This window comes from Patiria miniata, unplaced genomic scaffold (assembly GCF_015706575.1).
Source record: "Patiria miniata isolate m_02_andy unplaced genomic scaffold, ASM1570657v1 HiC_scaffold_19, whole genome shotgun sequence".
NCBI classification, from domain to species: Eukaryota; Metazoa; Echinodermata; class Asteroidea; order Valvatida; family Asterinidae; genus Patiria; species Patiria miniata.
In genome coordinates this window covers 14,327,428-14,347,046 of record NW_024037057.1, presented here as the reverse complement: position 1 = coordinate 14,347,046, position 19,619 = coordinate 14,327,428, and the positions used below count along the sequence as shown (strand labels likewise).

The following is a 19,619-nucleotide window of genomic DNA, read 5'->3' as shown; positions in this document are numbered from 1 at the left end:
TTGTGATCAACCTGTTGGTTCCAAAATACTTTCCAACTGTTTCTCCGTGACTCATAGCCCTTGCAAGGAGGGTAATCCCGAGAAACATAGAAGAACATGATCTTACTAAAATCGTTCAAGAAAGGTCTATGCGAGATGGTATCTGACAGATGCAAATTATAATCAGTTCCTACCAACCAGGCTGCAGAAAATAGGTGTCAGCAGGACACACTGTAAAATGCCCCCGTCAGATTTGACCCGCAATCCGGGTTTGACAGGGTATTTCGAAACATGACTGTATTACGTCAATGTGAGGGGGCACTGTCAGTAGCGTTAGATACGAATGCAACGATCAGAAATCCATTTCTTCATTTCTTTTTTTTTCCACTGACATCTTTTTTAGCAACCTGCAAACAATACAACTTTTACCACTGCTCCCAGCTAGCGGGTGCCACGCGAAGCACGGCATCCCGCTTGTAATGTACAGGGTAAGTAAAAACAAACCGGAACCCAAATGTCGGGACCATTGTTTAAATGAAGTTTTGCATGTAGCACTTTCAAAATCTATGACATAAAAGCCCAATTCATAAGCTTTCTTTAAGTATAATAATCATTCAAATTACTTTTGTACTTTTCAAGTTACGGAATTTCAAACACAACCGCTGTTTTAAGGTTCTGCCCACGGACCACAAAAAAAGTTCAGTGTTCTTTCAGCAAACGAAAACAAAGGATGTGTGTGAATTGTTTTCGTTTTGCTGAAAAACGCACACCTTATTTGTGATCCGTGGACAGAACTTTAAAACGGTGGTTGTGTTTAAAACGCTGTAACTTAAAAACGTACATCAGTGATTTGAATGATTCTTGTACTAAAAGAAAGCTTATGAATTGTGTTTTCATATCCTAGATTTTGAAAGTGCTACATGCAGAACTTCACTAAAACAATGGTCCCGGCATTTGGGTTTCGTGGTTTTTTTTTACTCACCCTGTATAAGGATTAGAGTATTATGACCCACCGTCTCGTATGCAGCAACCCAGGAGCTCCACTACATGAGGGTGTGTCTTCATGATGGTATGGATAGCAAGCTCCTTCAGGAATTCATCTTTCTCTTCCGCGCCTGCTCCGTCTGTAGTAGAAACAAAGTATAGAATAAGCCAAATTGAAGTCTTGATTGCGCATGTGCCAACTCGCCTGAACAATATATTTTTGGGGGGATCAACAAAATCAGTCATACACGCCTAGTCGGCCATAAACGACTTACTTTCAGCGTCTCGTGAGTTTGTGTTACCAAAATTCTGTCCCACCATTCATTGCTCATACGAAACCTCGATTTGGCTTACTAGGATTTGTATGTGATCGAATAATAGGCCTATAAAGTTTCTGGTTTCCGGTCTCAAATTAGCTTTAAAAAAGAATGCCGCAATTACAAGCGTTTTTGTTTCAAAGTTTTGTGCCAATAAGGTATGCAATTATTCTATGAGCACCGCGGTTTCGCCTTGAATAAACTACGAAGGCCAGAGGGGCCCATGAATACTGAATATTCATTTTGTTTTGAGGGGGGAGTGTGAAATGGTGGTGGATTCCTTTTAAACCGATTTTGTTGATGGTTGGAATTAATAAATTGTTGAAAATTCGATCGATCAAGCAATATTGTTTGCCACTGGAATTTGCTACAACAGGAATACAAAAATCTTGCTTGAGTTTTCTATGTTTTTAAACAAAAAAATTTGATTCTGAATGCTTTCTTAGCCTCCAAATGTTTCCATTTTTTGTATCTCACAAATCACATTATCTAACCTTTGAGCTCCTTGACAGCCACCAGTGTGTCTCCTTCTCGACCTTTGACCCCTTTGGCCAGTGCCTTGTACACCTTGCCAAACTGACCTTCCCCTAGCGGCTTCTCCCGCTCCACACTCAGATTGGCTCGATTGAACTCCCACTGCTTGTTCCATTGGTTGACGTACACGTCTCCTGACTGGACGGTCTGGAAATAACGAACATACAAATTAAGCCACATAAAAGTAGTTTTGTGAGAATAGACCTGCACTAACGTTATAACTCAAAACGCAAGCTACTCTAATGAACTGTAAAAAGGCGTGCCTTATATGTCACTGTTAATCCCGAACTTGCGAATGGACTTGTGATTAACTTGAGCCCGGACTTGTGATAATAGTAATAATAATACTTTGGATTGGACATTTGGGAGACATTCTCTTAGACTTGTGCACACAATTTTTCAAACTTAAATGTGCCCTAACCCAATATTCCCTTGTCCTTTTTCCCCACTAATTTGTTTACTAATTAGACCACAAGCAACAAATAAAACCTAATTGCGACGATATAATGTTGCCTCTAAAGGGGGGCTGCGACATTACGGAGGCATGAACATGTCTCCCGAAGGACCGATGTCTCCCACCGTTCGACGAAGTAACGATAACATGTCTCTTTAACGGTACATTTAGTGAAATACATGTAATATCAACGGGTTCCTTATATAGCTTTACATTACTATTACCCATGATCATTGGGCTGATGAAACTAAATACCATCGAAGCTCCCTAGGGAGTATGCAGTTCGATGCTGCCATTTTGACGTAAGGCAGCTAAATCAATCATAATAACCGGCTGGGTGGGGAGAAGTAACAAGTGAAAAAAAATGCCTTGCTCAAGGAAGGGCACACGCACCATAAACCCAGGCTGGACTCGTGCCCGGAGCCACAACCAGCAGAATTACCCCGAATTCAATACCCCAGACCACTGGGCCAAGGCACAAAGACAAGTTAGTGACTCCACGACAACCGGGGGTGTCGTCGAGTTCACGGACTATCTACAAGTAAATCACAAGTCCAGTCACAAGTAACAGTAGCTGAACAATAACAAAGGAATGCCTTTGTCAAACCTCATTTTGAATAGCTTGTGATGAGTTGAATTGAGACTCGGTGGCCTTGTGATGGAATTGCAGGGACTCGAAAACATTGAACACTATTACATGGGGCAATAGGGATCATTATACAAAGTAATGTCATCCAATTTAGGCTAAAAACAACTCATTAAAGCCATGGACTTACCTTTCGTTTCTTCCTGAGTGTCAACTGAGCACTCATGGACTTTCTGCGCATAAGCACACGTGGCTCTACGGCAGGTCCTTCATCGACCTCTAACCGCTCTTGCTCCTATTAAATGTTGTTAAAATCCAAGTATATTCTCTCAATGATATATCACCTTGAGCAAAATACTTAAACTCTCAGCAGGACATAGACTGTCGACATTTCAAACTAAAAAAACTAGCACTGTCAATTCAAAATCAATTACGTCTATTTATACAAATTAATTTCGTGAGAGTCAGGTTGGCACTTTCCTCGCCTTCCACCGCTGTGACCCGGGTTCGAATCCCGCCTGGGCCGACATGTGGATTCGATTTTCAGTCCCTGCCTGATTCCGTGGGTTCCCCCCTCCCAGAATATTCTTCTGGGGTTGTGCTCCCACCTCTAAAATTGTAATTCTTCTCATTGTCTCCTTTCTACAGGTTTCTTTAGGATCGCAAGCTACAGTGCCTAGGGCGCTTTGTGGAATCCTTGGTTTCATTACCAAAAAATGATTATTATTAATAATAATAAAATCGCCGACATTCTCTGTGATGCGGTGTCAAGAAAAAAAAAGTGCAGACGTGAACGAGGATGAAAACAAAAATGGCAGCTGTAAAAACTGTGTTGTTGCAATCAATCTTGTTTTCTTCTGATTAAAGGGAGATTCTCACCCTTTGGACTGCAACCTCGTAGTCGTCCTCCCCATTTGATGTCTCATACATCAGGGACAAGTATACCTCCATGATGGCTTTCATGAATTCCTGCAGACAAAACGGTTTATCACTACGAATTAAAGTGACACTTATGCGTGATATGTACCTGAAAGGGTGTTGCTTGTTATTTTAATTTAGTAACTTTTGAATTCACAAAAGGTACGATTATGCCTACAAAAACATATCTGACCCCGCCATGGGCGTTGCCAGGATTTTTTTCTAGGGGGGGGGGGGGACAAAACGTTTTTTTCCCCAAAATCTTCGTACCTTCTGTAGCATATTCTCAATTTATTATTTTTTGAGGGAAGGCGGGGGGACATTTGCCCACCTAACCCCCATTGGCATCCCCGTTGACGCCCATGTTGTTAAATGTGCAATAAATTATGTTTTGACATCGCACCTCGTCTTTTTCCCCCTCAAATGTTTTTGTTTTTCGGTTTGCTTTTTCAGGAGGGAAAAGCAAACCTTGGGGCCTACCCCCCCCCCCCCCCCCAAGCGACGCCCATGGACGCCGCCTTATTAAAGGCATGTTACTGTCTATATACATGTACAAACGAAAGATTAGTGAATAACGGTCTAGATCAGTCTCGATGAATAGGGAAGGACAAAGGGAAATTTAAATCACTTTGTTTTTGTTCAAAACGCGCATCCCGTAGCCCCAAAACTGGGAGGAGGATATGTCCCATTCCTCCCCGTCCAACTAGATTTACACCCCCCCCCCCTCTCCCCCACTTCTCCATGTGGAGGATCTTGCTCGTTCAGACAGAAACATATCTTACGGGATCAGAAAGACTCATACGCGTGGTGGCAACCTGGTGAAGTGCATCGGGTTCAATGTCGAATTCAGCTGGATTGGGTGGCTATTACACAACAGCAAAATGAAATGGTTAATTAAAGTGTTATCTTACTCTTTGTTTTAAAATAACTGACTTGTTTAGAGCAACATGATGGTAGACCTTGAAGAACACAGTGTCTGTCTTAAAATGAAACCTGAAATGTCCATGTCAACATTGTAAAAAGGTGCTTTAAATTGCACATTTGTTTAACCATTTAAATCTTAAATGTTATCAATCGATCAATGAATAGATGACGTACCTTAGCCGTGCTGTCTCGCACCGTTCTGAAGGCCTTTTCCATTTTCTTAGGATCAACAGATGCCTAACATACAAGGGCAAACATGCAAAAGAAGATAAGTTTTGTTTCCTTAACATTGTATGCGTAAGAAAAGAACATTGGAAATTAGATGAGTGCCATTCGCACAAGCTAGGACACACAAACCAGTACACACATCTAACGTTCCATTTACCATATGAAATATTTATACTGTATACTCTATGTATGTACTACAACTTATATACACACAACTTTGACGATTGTTTTTGATATGTCTTTTTAAAGGGAACATGCAACATTTGCTTTTGCTGTAATTTTCAGAAATGATTTGGGGGTAAGTATCTTATAGCAGATATTATTACACTTACTTGTTTGAAGTTTTGTGTTCGTAGATGCTGGAAAAACTAAGGAAAACAATCATGTTCGTATAGTCTGGTTCCCTGACCCCACTTAAGATGAAACGGAGCAATTTATAGACGTCGGGGAATTGTAAGGTCAGAGAACCAGACTAGCTGGTATGAACCCATTCAGGGATGTGTAACCGATTGTAAACAAAATGTGGACTAACTAAATGTAGTAAATAAGTGACTACATATTTGGGGGGAAAGACATTTTTTTCCAACGAGGGTCTGCAGATCAGCGTGGGAAATTGATACAAAAAACCACTTTTCTTAAAAGAACAGCACACCAGGTGCCAGGATCTTACAGGATGATTTCGACTTTCATTGTCGTACAGTCCAGTGAGGTTTTTCATAATAATTTGGTAGTTTTATTTTTTGGGGTTTTTGCAAATGTTGTACATTCCCTTTAAACCACATTTTCAGTAGAATAGAAAGATCCTCTTAAGATCGAATCATTATTCTTTCAATTTGTATGAAAAAAAGTTCGCACCATTTGTTTTTAAAAATTATCGCTTACGGGAAATTGATCAGGTGTTCGCAAATTACAGACCATTTCTCTTGAAACAGTTACATTTGCAGCCAGCTGATTACAGCAGCAGGCTGGGTGAACGTTTCGACGGCTATTTCCAGTCCAATCGGACTTGAAAAAATATTAATATTTACCTTGTGCGAAGGCGATGGACTCTTTTGCAACCTTGGCGTTACAGACGGCTGTTTCAGGATACAATGGAAAAAGTAATTAGGTATTTGAAATTGACCCTAAATTACAACGCTTCATTAGATTGCTGATGCAGGGTCTCATTGCTGATGAACACGGATAACAATTGTGATGCGAATTTGATCATATTCTAATTGAATTATTGCAATATAAATGTATAAATTATAACTACGGAAATGGGTCATTTTGGGAGACTCTCCCATAGACTTGTGCATCAAATTTTTAATGCAATTTTCCATATAAATCAACCAAGCAGTGAGCTCATCTTAGCCAAAACAAATAAACTTTTCAGAGTGATATTACGTGCCGAGAGGAAATTTACGGCAATCAGTCTTTTCAAGACGCATGAAATGAGCTGTTCAATGTCAAAAAGTAACAAAGTAAATTTTACGAAAAATTAGAATGGAAAGGGTGTAAAATTCCTTCAAAGTTCCATTTTATGAAAATGACACCAGTCACAAAATATGACAAATAACTTAATGATCTCGTTCGAAAAAGAAAAAAAATCTGAAACCAAAAATACTAGTCTGTCAAACAGGCTAAGCAGGTAAACAGACCATAGGAGTTTAAAAAAGAGGCATTTGCGAGCGGGAATGCAGAACTTACAAAATGTGATATCCTATCTTCTTGTGGCTTGTAAACTGAGAGCGGCGGAGGTCTGTTCTTGGGTGGCGTATTTGAGACCTGCAATTGAACGAACGGAATATAGTCCACACTCATGAGTTTTTTGTATCGATAGAGATAGACCTTGTTTTTTTTCACACTGGGCTTCCTAGACCCAATCAATGCATGTTCCACTCCACATTAAATCACGGACTTGATTCAAAGAATCACACAAAATGTGATACCTCCCCACCAGGTCCTTGCAATGAGAGCGTATGAGGCCTCATCTCAGCGAGCGTCTTCATCTGTAAGAATTGGCAATTATATATGATTCACGCATGCAGGCTTCAGCCTATTAGTGGAGCTGCTGAGCGAAACATCGTACACTTTGTGGTAAAAGCATGAAATTTGGCATGTGGGATCAAAATGGGCTAGAAATCATTTTAAGATCGGGACCCATCCTGGATTTCGCCCATTTTTGGGGCGGAGGTTGATTTTTTTGAAAAAGGGGGTGCAAACAATACAAACTCATAAAAACTGTATTTAGCATCCATTTCCCTGTTTTTCTGTGCACGATTTTGGGCAAAAATTGACCTAAGCAGCTCCTCTATGTAGACTCTTAATGGAACAACAAAAGTGCAAGCTGCATGAGACACAGGCCATCTTACAGGGAAACATCACTTCAATTGCTCAAGACAAATGTAAGACATTATTTTTTTGTGGTAAGCCATTTTGGTATTCCACATGCCCTACCGGCTGTCACATTCATGCAAAGTCCTAGAGTGTATGTACCAGAAGATTTGAAGAAAACGTATGGCCCTGGCATATACGTACACTGATTAATGAAGCCTTCCAGACGTTTGTTAACGGTTGGGAAGGATTGGAATTGCTGAGTAACACAATTGTCAAGAACAGTGTAATACAACTATGCAATGCCATCCTCCAAAATGCACCTTTGTGTCTCATTGAACTTCATGTTCAAGTTTCATTTGGCAATCTTCACGTGTTTTTTTGTTCTTGTGCCTTTATGATTTTTAGGCTAATGCAAATGTTCATTTTCATAAGCAATAAGTTGATTTACTTTTCAGGCAGAATTCAAGTGTTACAGCTAGTCCAGCTCCAATAGTTTCTAGTATTTTGGTGGGTTTTGATATTGCAATTTCTTTGGTTTTGATGATGCATTGTTGTATCAGTACATGCGGGAAAAAAACAAGAACAAAATACACAAATGTGATGCGATCAAGCTACATGAGTCGTTTGTCGACCCTGGTCACTTTTATTTGTTTACAGATTTGAAAAGAGCACAATCTCAGCATTGCTGCTGCGAAAACTGCATGCTGATACCGTCTTTAGTTCAAAAACTATGGAAGTCGGAACACCAAGAGATGTCACGAAGTGATGTGATGAAGTTGCCCTATTTTGGCCTGTATGTATCTTCAAATAAAAAATTCCCGACAAACGACTCATTTAGCTTGATCGCATCACAAATGTTTGTCAGTTATCAAAAATATTGGTTCATAGTTTGCATAGAAAACCCATAATCTGAAGCATGTGTTCCTGATCCTAAAGTTACATCACAGAAACAATGCCTACAGTTGTCAGAAAAAAAACATGGAATATTGTAAATGTTATCAAAGTGGACGCTTCAACAATCTTAACGAAAAAGGGATGTCTCATATCTTTCATACATTTTTTGAGGAATGGATATTTTCACAAAACAAGCCCCAGCGTATTCATGTCATGGACCCTTTCACGGTTTGTGTACACCTTTATCAAAACAGTTTTTAGTGAATCTTCAAAATCAGTTACAAAAGTGAGAAATATGAAAACAAAACCAACAAACTATGCCTTACACTTGAAGTACTTCTACTGCTCCAGTCTTCAACGCTTTGAACGTCATTCTAAAGACACAAGAAAATAAGTGAAGTATTGAGAACAAAGTACAATTTAAAATGTGTTTACTTTCTTTTTGAGTACCATTTATAACGAAAAAAGAGAAGAGAACAACATGGTTCACGGTTAACAAATGAGACTTCTTAACTGTCTTTGCTGTGGTTCAGCCCAAAATGTGATGTGCAATCAATGTTTATCATGGTTTTTTATTCAACAAACAATTATACAAGGGAGTTTAAAAAGCTTTATATCCATAATAAAAGGACAATTGTTTCATCATTTATTTTTTACTTTTTCTGACGGATTTTATGCCGTCTCTTTGATTGGTGGATTGGTGGTTCTCATCCACCAATCAGCAAAACTTACAGGAAAGCCAGGGTCGGACTTGCTGCCCCGAGTCTTGGGCTTGGAGGGCAACCGCGGTCGTTGTGCAAGTATTGGCTGCAAGACAGACGTGACAAATATACGGCAATTACAAACTTTTGAAAGACTGTACGCCAAAGCTCACGGTGTGCTCTCGGTACGTATCGGCAAAAAGTCAAATTTGCTTTGCTATTTAACCGTAGTAGTTATTGTTCATTGGCTTCCTGTTACATTGAGAATACAATTCAAAAATCCTGCTCCTGACATTCAAAGCCCTTCATGGACTTGCCATTCATACTCCATTTTCATTTCTGCTCAAGTGATTTAGTATTTACTGGCAAAAAAAGGTCCTTCACAGTTTCTTCTGAGTACACTGTATGGCGCCCTCAATAGGTCATTCACAAATCCAATAGAGAAACTCCAATTCAACATAATCATCCTACATAGGAGACCTGTTTTACAACTTAGCAACCTGTGACCAGGCCTCAGATCCTCTTCATCACACATACTTTATGATACCATAACTCGCCTGGCAAGCTGCAGGGACCGGGCCTTTTCCAGCTGTGCACCGCGTCTCTGGAATTCCTTGCTAGACGAATTAAGGGACACAACTGATGCGTCATCATTCAAACGCCATCTCAGGACCCATCTTTTGAATCTTTCAATTGAACCACAGTGATTAAGTGACCGGAGCCTTTGAATGGTTCTAATTCTCCAGAAACTGTGCGACTTTTCAGTCAACAGAAGGTTAGCCTGTCTTTGTATGTACACAAAACAGTATTGACTCTAACGGGAGAATTGATGGATGGATCCATCAATGTAAACCAAACTCAACCAAATTATTTGGAATTAAAACCAAATAATAGCGCATGCACGAATTCGACGTCGACATCCGATTCGTCGATCTTGGAGATTCAAAACGGGACTTTGGATATATGGCTTGCTCGTCCGTGCTTGGTACGAAGAAGTTCAACAAAGTAAAAGTCGAAAGACTTGCAAAGTTGACATTGTGAGCTGACTATTTCATCATATGCTTACCTTTCCACTGTCTCCTATATCTTTTTCCGAGAGTGTCCTTGGCTTGGCTGGAAGCTTCGGCTAAAAAAAGAAAGCAAAAAACAGTAATCGGGACATCTAAATGTTACTTATTTTCAACACGACATGGATAACCTGACCCATTCGTGAATGGGATGTAACTATAAAGGTCAGCATCCGATTTTAAACCCAGGTTTTGCACTGTATGTCAAAATTGACATATTCAGGTCAACTGGTCAAGGCAAGATCATTAAAAGTAGAAAACAAAAATAAAGCGAAGGCTTGTCACGTTTTAAAAGAGTTCAAGACATTTTGAAGTGCCTGCATTAACTTCACTAGCCCAAAATTGAACACCGTGAGACGCGAAATGTCCTTGATTCTGTGCGGATGAACACAATGAGATCAAAACGAACCCAAACAATTCCTAAAAAGTGAAATTCTTCACAGCAGAATTACCATTCATGCATATCAATAATTAATTAGCCATTATTCCTAAATCTTTTGACCTGTAGTTATGAAATTGCTTAGGTATGTTTATGATCAGTTGTTCTAGGCATGTACTAAGTTTCCAATTTTTTTTGTCACTCGATGGCCGAGATCATGGGGGGGGCAGCTGAGAGGTGATCGAAATAGCCGGCCATTTTAGGGTTAACGCTTACTACAAATCGAGGCCCTCTATCGCTGACTTTAAAACTAGTATCAACAATGCGGCGAGTCTTATAGGTCCACACAACAGCGATAACAGACATGAACAGCTATAAAAGCATGTACAAATTCCACCTCATCCTCTGATTAGTCGATGTTAGGAATCCAAAACGAAACCTTGAATGCATGGTTTAATAGTAAGTGCTTGGTATCACGACGCTCACATTTTAAAAAGATTTGCACATTTGACACTTTGATCAGAATATCTAATCGTAATGTCTACATACCTTTCCACTGTCTCCGATATCTTTCTCCGAGAGTCTCCTTGGCTTGGCTGTGAGTTTCGGCTGAAAAGGAAGACAGCAATCAGGACATAGCCTTCCCAATAGTCTCAATATTACCCGTTTTCATCACAAGACGGGCAACCTGATCAATTCGTGAGTGGTCCGTAGCTATAAAGGGCAGCATCCGATTTTGGCCCTACGACTAAATGGCACAATTTGTATGACACAAAATGGCCCAATTTGGCACAATGGCACAAAAAAGGCACAATTTGTATGACACAAAAAAATCAGAAGAAAATAAAGTCAGAATCAGGTTAAGGCAAGATCAATTAAAGTAGAAAGCAAGACTAAAGCGAAAACTTGTCGTGTTTAAAGAGTTCCAGATATTTCGAAGTGACTGCATCAACTTCATTAGCCCAAAATTAAAAACCGTGCGACGAAAGATCTCTTTTATTCTGTACGGATGAACACAATTACAATCGTGAAAACTTTGCCCGCAATAACACTTTTAAAGGGTGAGTAAAAAAAAAACACAAAACCTAAGTGTCGGGATTATTGTTTTTAAGAAGTTCTGCATGTAGCACTTTGAAAATCAAGGATATTAAAGCCAATTCATTAGCTTTCTTTTAGTATAAGAATTATCAAAATCACGTATGTACTTCTCAAGTTATGGAATGTTAAACACAACCATCGTTTTAAAGTTCTGTCCACGGATCACACAGAAGATGTGCGTTCTTTCAGCAAAACGAAAACAAAAATTGTGGTTTGTTTTCGTTTTTTTTGAAGAAAAACACTACCTATTTGAGATCCGTGGAGAAAACTTTAAAACGGTGATTTTGTTTAAAAGCCCGTAACTTGGAAAGAACACAAGTGATTTGAATGATTTTTGTTCTAAGGCCTAAAAAAAAAGAAGTTATGTTGGCGTAACAGGCCAGAAAAAATGGGGTAGGTAGGTCTTTTTTTTTTTTTTTTTTTTTTTTTTTTTAATCCCAGCAACGAAAATGACATTAAGCCGGTAGTAGTACACGATAACAAAAGAAACAAGGCTCATCATCAACCTTTCCAAAGGTACATATCAAAAAGCGGAATCCAAAATCAGACAAAATGTTAGCCGTTTCATCTGCATCGACATCTTTATATGGACCCGATTCTTCCTTTGAAGTTTGTATTTTTAGCACGGTGTAACCCGCTTTTACACCATCGGCACAGCTCTGGGCGATTACCCCCAGCTCTAGACTCAAATTTGTCCGCATTAAACGGTTGAAACTGACCGAAGATCCCCATAATTTGCCCTTGATGGAAACACTGTACGCTTCGGTACCAGGCGCCATGATGCGACGGCGTACGCGCATAACCACGGGCCGAGGGACGGCCGGGTCGCGTCGGCCGCCGGGGTTACAGAATAGCTTACCATTTTTAGAATAAATATATATCAATTGTTATCGTGTAAAATAGTGGAAAATTAATTAAAATAATTTATATTATAATGAACTATTTTTTTAAACATGGAATAAATAGCGAAGTATTTTCAATAGTGTATGTAGCAGTTCGCGCCGTGCAACAGTCTAGGACGAGGCTACACGTGTACTGTACTGTATGTACATGTGCATCTATCATGCATGCATGGTGCATCGATCTCCGCACGCGCACTGCCTGTAGGCCTGCGCGATCTTCTGCATGTTCGTTGTGTCATGGAGAGGAGGGTGCAAAACATTGTGCACTCCAAAGTTCCACGCGCGCTATCGTCATACAATTGAGGAGAAACGGTCATAAATGGTTTCAAAACGTATTTAAAATTCATTTCTATAGATTTTAATTATATTTCTTCCCTTCGAAAAAAATTAAAATATCCAGGGTCGGCCGCATTTTTAGGGTCGGTCGGGTTACGCCAACATAACACTTTTCTTTTTAGGCCTAAAAGAAAGCTTATGAATTCGGCTTTCATATCTTAGATTTTGAAAGTGCTACATTCAGAACTTCAATAAAACAATAGTCCCGACATTCGGGTTTCGTTTGTTTTTACTCACCCTGTAGACGCCGTCCTTCTCTGAAAATTATTATCAACAATTTGGCGAGTCTTACAGGATCAACATAACCTAGAAACGCGCATATCCATGTATTCTCTCAAGGCGTATCAGTTGATTCATGCAGAGTAATTATAGGTCATTGATTTATCACAAAACGTGAAGTCAGTGACTTTGAAGTGAAATGATACGGAGCTTACCTTTTTGGATTCGTCACCAGCTGAAACAGGGCTGCTCGGCGAGCTAGGCATGTCTTCAGTGGTTTGTTCGTCCCGACTCTTGCGGGTTGGGACCAGGTCAGGAAGCGCGATGGGGTCGGTGAGAGTCAGACCTGGATCAGGGCGTGGGCCGGGACTGGGGTCACGCACCAAGGGTAGCTTGGGACTGGGTTTGGGAGGGAGCTCAGGCAGGGGCTCCTCGTCAGAAAATGAGTTGCTTATCTGATTCGGGTCAGGATTTGGCTTTGAATGGGAAGTGCCATTCGTCAGTGGAGTTACTGTGTCTCCAGATATCTGAGGATCCGGATCAGGACGGCGCCTGGGTGGCAGCTCCGGTTTTTCGTCATCAGAGTCACGATTGGGATCAGAATACGAGTCACTTCGGTTGCTCTCAGGATTATGGTGAGCAACATGGCGGCGTTGAGGCTTTCTTGCGGGCTTGGGTATGCCCTGCAAGTAAGGTGAATCCAAGTCGGGGTTGTAGTCAGGATCGGGGTCAATCGAGTCCGTCATGGGGTTCGAGGGAGCCAGACGAGTGGGGACAGCAGACTGATTGTGAGTTGCGGGCTTGGGTATGCCCTGCAAGTAAGGTGAATCCAAGTCGGGGTCGTAGCCAGGATCGGGGTCAATCGGGTCCGTCACGGGGTCCGAGGGAGGCGGACGAGTGTGGTCAGCGGGGTGATTGTGAGTCTGTTCCTGGTGGGGATTCGGGTCAGGAGCCGGTGGTTCGGACTCGGGATCTGAGTCCGAGGGTAAATCTGGAGCATTGCGGAGAGGTATGTCCACCGATGGAGCCCTGTTCCGCAGTGAGTCTGGACCCCACATGTCCTGGGATGAAAAAAAATGTGGCGTGTAAAAAATCAATTTCAAAACAGTAACCTTAGCAGCTTGTCAAAATCAACGGCTTATTTTCTTTCAGTCTTAGCCGCGACCAAACGTAACAGGTGGACCCTAATTACTGATACGGTCATGCTACCAGAGACATCCGTATCAAAAGCATCCATCATGCAGATGCGACAACATATTACAAATAGTTTGGAGTGTTCTACTCCTATCTGGAATGTCCTGGACAGGTGTTTGGTTTTTTTCCGGGGGGGGGGGGGGGTTCAGAGGTTCATGCGATGAAATAAAAGGTAAAGGTAAAGACCCCATAGGCTAGCCATTACTGGCCGTAGGGCAGTGGGATGTTAGAGGTCCACTGTGTCTTGGGCGCGGCTTAAGGGTGGCTGTGTTCAGTCCTCCCCTCTCGCTGTCTTACTTTCCCTGAACGATTCATTTACCCATTTATACTGTGGGGTTGTCAGAGAGCTTTCCTGCTTTTGGTCCGAATTGGATTCGAACCACCAACCTTCCACTCCGTATAGCTCAACGCTCTAACCGCTCGGCTACGAGCTTGTTATAAATAATATCTCAAGATCAAAATAACTAAAAATTTAGAATGATCATACTCAGCCACATATTTTTTTTGTGCTTGTGTCTCAATTAAAATGTTGTTTAATTTTAAATATGACAAGGGTAATCGTATGATGTTTGAGATAAATAATGAAATCATGCAGTCTTAATACTGCTCTGACAAACAACTCATTGGAGCGGAGGAGCTAGTGCCTTTTACCCAGTACAGACCCGAAACGATGGTCTACCTGACAAAAAGAGTTGCATGCAGTAATGGAATCGTCTCTACCAAACAACTAATAAACCAATCAAGCCACAGTACCTCTTCATCCCCTGTCTTCAGTGGGACAATAACGGGTGTGACAGCTGGGGTGTCACATGAATCTATGGCTGTAGCATGTCCACTCTCTGGACTTCTAAGCGTCGTGGCATAGCCGCCGTCATCAAGCTCCTCAATGTCGTCACCAAGCTCTTCAATTTCGTCATCGTTGGTCTCCCCCGTGGGGATTCCCTCGATGGTGACTTGGACTCTCAGCGGACTCAGCTTGCATATCAGAGACTGCAGCACATGCAACACAGCGGAATGAGAGAGACATGAAATAGCCACAGGGTTGTAGTCGAGTCCACCACAAGTCCTTAAGGTCCGCGTACAGTAGGTTGCATCACAAGTCACAATATGAACTGTGGCAGCTTTTTTTTTTTCATCAACTAACTGTTGCTTGTGACCGGGTGTGTGACCTGGCTTGTGAAGGAATTGTTTATTTATGTTGACCGGACCTGTGGTGGTCTCAATTACAACACATAAGACGGTTTAACTCATTTTCGTGAGCCAAGATTAATTAGTAACTCTTTGAATATAAGTTCGACTAAGCAGCAGGTAACGGATGACAACAAAACTGGCATGATGCCACAATATACAGGGAGAGGTAAAAAAAAAAAAAAAAAGCGGAACCCAAACCACAACATTTTTATTTCATATTTTAAAAAATTTGTAGCACCACACTTAGACTGGAAAGCCAAATTCATAAGCTACTTTTAGATGGAAAAAAAACCAAAATCGCTCAATCCGTTTAAAGAATATCACCATTTAAACACAATGACCCTAAAACATCATTCGTCCAAAAATGAGATATTAAAAAATCGTCGTCACAATTGTCTTCAAACATCACTAGCGATAAAACATCAGTTTAAAAGTTAAACATATTCAACGAAGTCCTTTTGAAGGCCCGTCTTTTAAATAAAGGTGATTTTATACGTCATATTGTTTGCCTAACCAGGGTTGTTAACAAAGATATTGTGTACTGCAGTTGTTGACTGTTGTTGAAACAAGTATTTTTTTGGTCATTGTTTTCGTTATATGTTCCAAACAGTCAGAATACACAATCAACTGCTTTTTTTGGTGGACGAAACAGGTTTTAGCGTCATTGCATTTAAATGGTAATATTCTTTGAAAGAATGGAGTAATTTGAGTAATTTTTTAACCGAAAAGTAGCTTATGAAATTGACTTTCCAGTCAATTTTGTTTGGTGCTACATATTTTTTGTAAATATGAAATATATTTTTGGGGGTTTGAGTTCCGCCTTTTTCGACTCACACTGTATTCTCATTTCAGTTGACAATTCGCCAAAATGGTGAAGGGAACTTCCCAAAGTCACGCCCCTTCACAATTTTGGCGAATAATAAGGAAAGTTATGTATGTGTCTGTACATTGATTTTAGCCCGTATACCATAATTAGGCAGTCACGATGTCACTAAGCACCCCAGTAATTGTCTATTCAAAGTGAATGCATTGTTTTTAAAAATGACAACTTAATTTAACACTCTCCCTCTATATTCCAATCAATCAGAGTACATCACCATTTCAGTGGCTGATTAGTGGCAAGGAACTGCACCCGACGACATTAGCTCTTTTCACAGGGAATGTTAGAAGCCATTTTTGAAATAAGAAGCCATTTTTGTTGCGGTGGTGCCACACTCCCTGCACATGCCAAAGGCGTTCTTGAAAGACGAAACGCTCGCGCATTTTGGTAACACAATAATTTGGTTAAAGGGAATATACATCATTTGCTTTTGCTGTAATTTTCAGAAATGGATGGAATTTGGGGGTTGGAAATATATAGCAAATATAGTTACACTGACTTTTTTGAGGTTTTGGGTTCGAAAATGCTATAAAAACCAAGAAAAACAATCATTTTCATGTAGTCTGGTTCCCTGACTCCATATAAGAAGAAACAGAGCAGTTTACATACATTGGGGAATTGTAAGGTCAGGGAACCAGTCTAGCTGGTTCGTACCCGTTCATAAGTTTGTAATCGATTGCAAACAAGTGCGATGGTCAATTGGGGCCAGTATTTGGAAAAAAGCCAGTTGTTTCCAAAGCTGATCGGCCGATCAGCGTTGGAAATTGATACAAAAATACCACTTTTTTTGAAAATGACAGTAAACCAGGTGCCATGATTTTACAAGATGCTTTACACTGCCATTCACTTACAGTCCAGCAAGGTATTTCAAAATGATTTGGTAGTTTTATTTTTTGATGTTTGCAAATGTTGTATTTTCCCTTTAATATAAAGGAGCCTAGAGTGCTTACGTGCTACCTGAGCGCGACTCGCGCCAGCCTGGTGCCACCGCAAAAATGGCTGTCGCCGAATTAGTCTATAATACTTCAATGGTTCTTGCGTGATGGCTCAGGGGAGCAGACAGCCGAATATGTGACCAAAATCACGGATGGATGGCCCAGTTTGGACTCAGTGTATGATTCGGACTCGGCTCTGCGCATGGAATTTTGACCGGCAAGTCGCTTGATTTTGCAATTAAAAATGAGAGGATCATTTCAATTATAACTGTGAACATCCGGGTCTGCTGTTAAGGTTGATTATCAACGGAAGGAAATATCACCCAAAGTCATCAGTCAACCCCACACAAATTGAACAGATAATAAAGAGGTCGATCGTGTAGTCTAGGGTATGAGGGAACAAAATCATTTTAAAATTATTAGACTTACAAAACTAGTTGGCGACAGTCTCAATAAACATGTTATAGATAGAGGGCAGGGTTTTCATTTTTGAGGACAATTTTTTTTTTAGGGGGGGGGGGGGTGGGGTGAAATGACGATGGCAGCGCGGCGAAAACACGCAACCCGAAAATAAAGATGGCAATCACCACGCGATGTGTAATACGTGCACACGCAAGGCGCGTTGAATCACAAGGCACAAATCGCGCAGGAAAATCGTGATTTCTACCCAAAGAATATGTTCAAAATTGCAAAACGGGTGTCATTAGAATTGAGAAAAGTCTTCTTTTGATTGTAAAGCTGCTTTTTGAGCTGCAATAAAAAACTACACTTCACAACCGCCATAAAGAGTGTTAATGAAGATTTGATTTGATGAATGTCTTGAACACCTGTGAAAGTTGTAGGTATTTTCGCCCGGTTTTGCTTGATGTGGGGGTATTCATCATTGGCGTATAAACATGGGAATTTAATGACTGGTTTGCAACCCTCAGCAACCTACTATAATGACCAACGCAAATAGTATTTGGTTTAAACGTTCAGCCTCGCTCAGTTTGAATCCACATCTTGCACTTTTTTCTTCGAAAAGAGCGAATACGGCTGTAGCAAATTTCTTAAGAGCATTAACGAGATGTTTTCAAGCATTAAATGCAACAGCAAGCGACATGATAATACAAGCTTTTGCATTATACCGGCTGTATTTTTTGACCTTTTGAGCTATTAACGGAGATTCGGGAGGATTAGGCAAAGTTTGAGACAATTAATGCACTCAGCGTAGAGCATTGTTTAAACTAAACCAACTACAGTGACAATTGTCAACCTCAGCAATGGGCCTAATTATGGAATTCCCTCCAAGGGCAGATCCAGAACACATTTTGTTTTGGGGGGGGGGGGGGCCAAACAAATTTTGTCCCCCAGGAGTGGGTTAAAATAATTACGGCGTGGGGTTCCAGGCTCACTTAAGGGCCCCGAAAAAAATGGATTATATAGCTGATGCTCTGTTGTGTGATCTGAGGCAATTTCTGACCATTTTAAAACAAACAAAATTTAGGAAAACATGCTGGTGTATGCAGTGCCTGCCTTTATTGCGACGTCGCCGTACTTAAAAATAAACAAAAATTGAGTTCGTTTTTTTTCGTCTTCCTCTTTTTTTTTATGGGGGGGAGAAGAAATATTCTGTCGTTTCATGCTACTGAAACCGGAAATCAACGCCAGCCTGATGAGCCACATTGGCTCGTGACCGACTTTACTTTTTTGCAATTCATAATGTAGAAATTTGGAATTAAAACCGTCACGGGTGGCATTTTAAAGAAAGAAAACACTCGATTTTGTTTTATCTAAAAGTATGGTATCCTGACATTTCAATAAGTTAGTTTTTATGCAACCTTCCCAAGATTTTAAGCACTTTGTTGCTTTGATCAGAAACAATGCACACAAAGCAAATGATCATGTGTATACCTTTAACAAAGAAAAGAAGGGTAAGTTGTTGTTCGGCCAATGACGATGATTTGATGTTCCACCTTCATTGGACTGAACTATTAAATTAGCTTCAGAAGCGTTTATAGCCTGAGAAATAACAAAATATGCCTACTAGAAAATACAGCAATGTACAGTGATGCAAAATCCGGAAATGCGGAAATTGGAGCTGAGCAGGTTTGCATAAAAGCCATAGGAACAATGTTGGCTACTGCGTAATCAATTTCACCTTCACTTATGAAGCAAGCAAGCAAGCAAGCAAGTAAAGAGTATCACGTTGACAAGCAGCGAGCGGTACCCAAATGCGGATTATTGCTTACGGGGTCTACCACAGTATACGCGTTTGGTTGGCTCGGCCGCTTCGCGAACGGGTCCATAAGGGAGAGACTAGGCGAGCTGGGTGCTGTCTCGTCTGCGTCGTCCTGAATGGAGCTCTTCGTTTCGCCTTGGCTGTCGGTCTATCAGATCCAACAGGGGCAAGTAAAAACACCATTTTCTGATCATCGTTCTTGTTCATCACTGTCTTCGTTATCTGGTATCACTGCTATGATATTTGTTATAGTTGAAATAATTGTCATCATCGTAACCATCAAGGTCATTATTATTAAAGTTGCTTCCATAGTGCTGGATAGCTCAGTTGGTAGAGCACCAGAACGGCAATCCGGAGGT

The 19,619-nt window shown here is 40.7% G+C and overlaps 1 protein-coding gene across 1 annotated transcript in view; it reads right to left on the bottom strand.

Annotated features, from left to right (window-relative positions):
• The window catches only part of LOC119725462, a 57,241-nt gene that overhangs the window by 8,221 nt on the left and 29,401 nt on the right, over nt 1–19,619 (bottom strand). The window contains exons 7-21 of the mRNA XM_038196870.1: nt 19,271–19,408; nt 14,787–15,023; nt 13,055–13,900; nt 10,834–10,893; nt 9,905–9,964; nt 8,870–8,944; nt 8,464–8,511; nt 6,614–6,691; nt 5,953–6,000; nt 4,871–4,933; nt 4,555–4,635; nt 3,734–3,823; nt 3,045–3,149; nt 1,775–1,961; nt 993–1,103 (exon numbers count right to left, since the gene is read on the bottom strand). Of these exons, the coding sequence (XP_038052798.1) occupies nt 993–1,103; nt 1,775–1,961; nt 3,045–3,149; nt 3,734–3,823; nt 4,555–4,635; nt 4,871–4,933; nt 5,953–6,000; nt 6,614–6,691; nt 8,464–8,511; nt 8,870–8,944; nt 9,905–9,964; nt 10,834–10,893; nt 13,055–13,900; nt 14,787–15,023; nt 19,271–19,408 (2,227 nt within the window). The remainder of the gene's footprint in view (nt 1–992; nt 1,104–1,774; nt 1,962–3,044; nt 3,150–3,733; nt 3,824–4,554; nt 4,636–4,870; nt 4,934–5,952; nt 6,001–6,613; nt 6,692–8,463; nt 8,512–8,869; nt 8,945–9,904; nt 9,965–10,833; nt 10,894–13,054; nt 13,901–14,786; nt 15,024–19,270; nt 19,409–19,619) is intronic.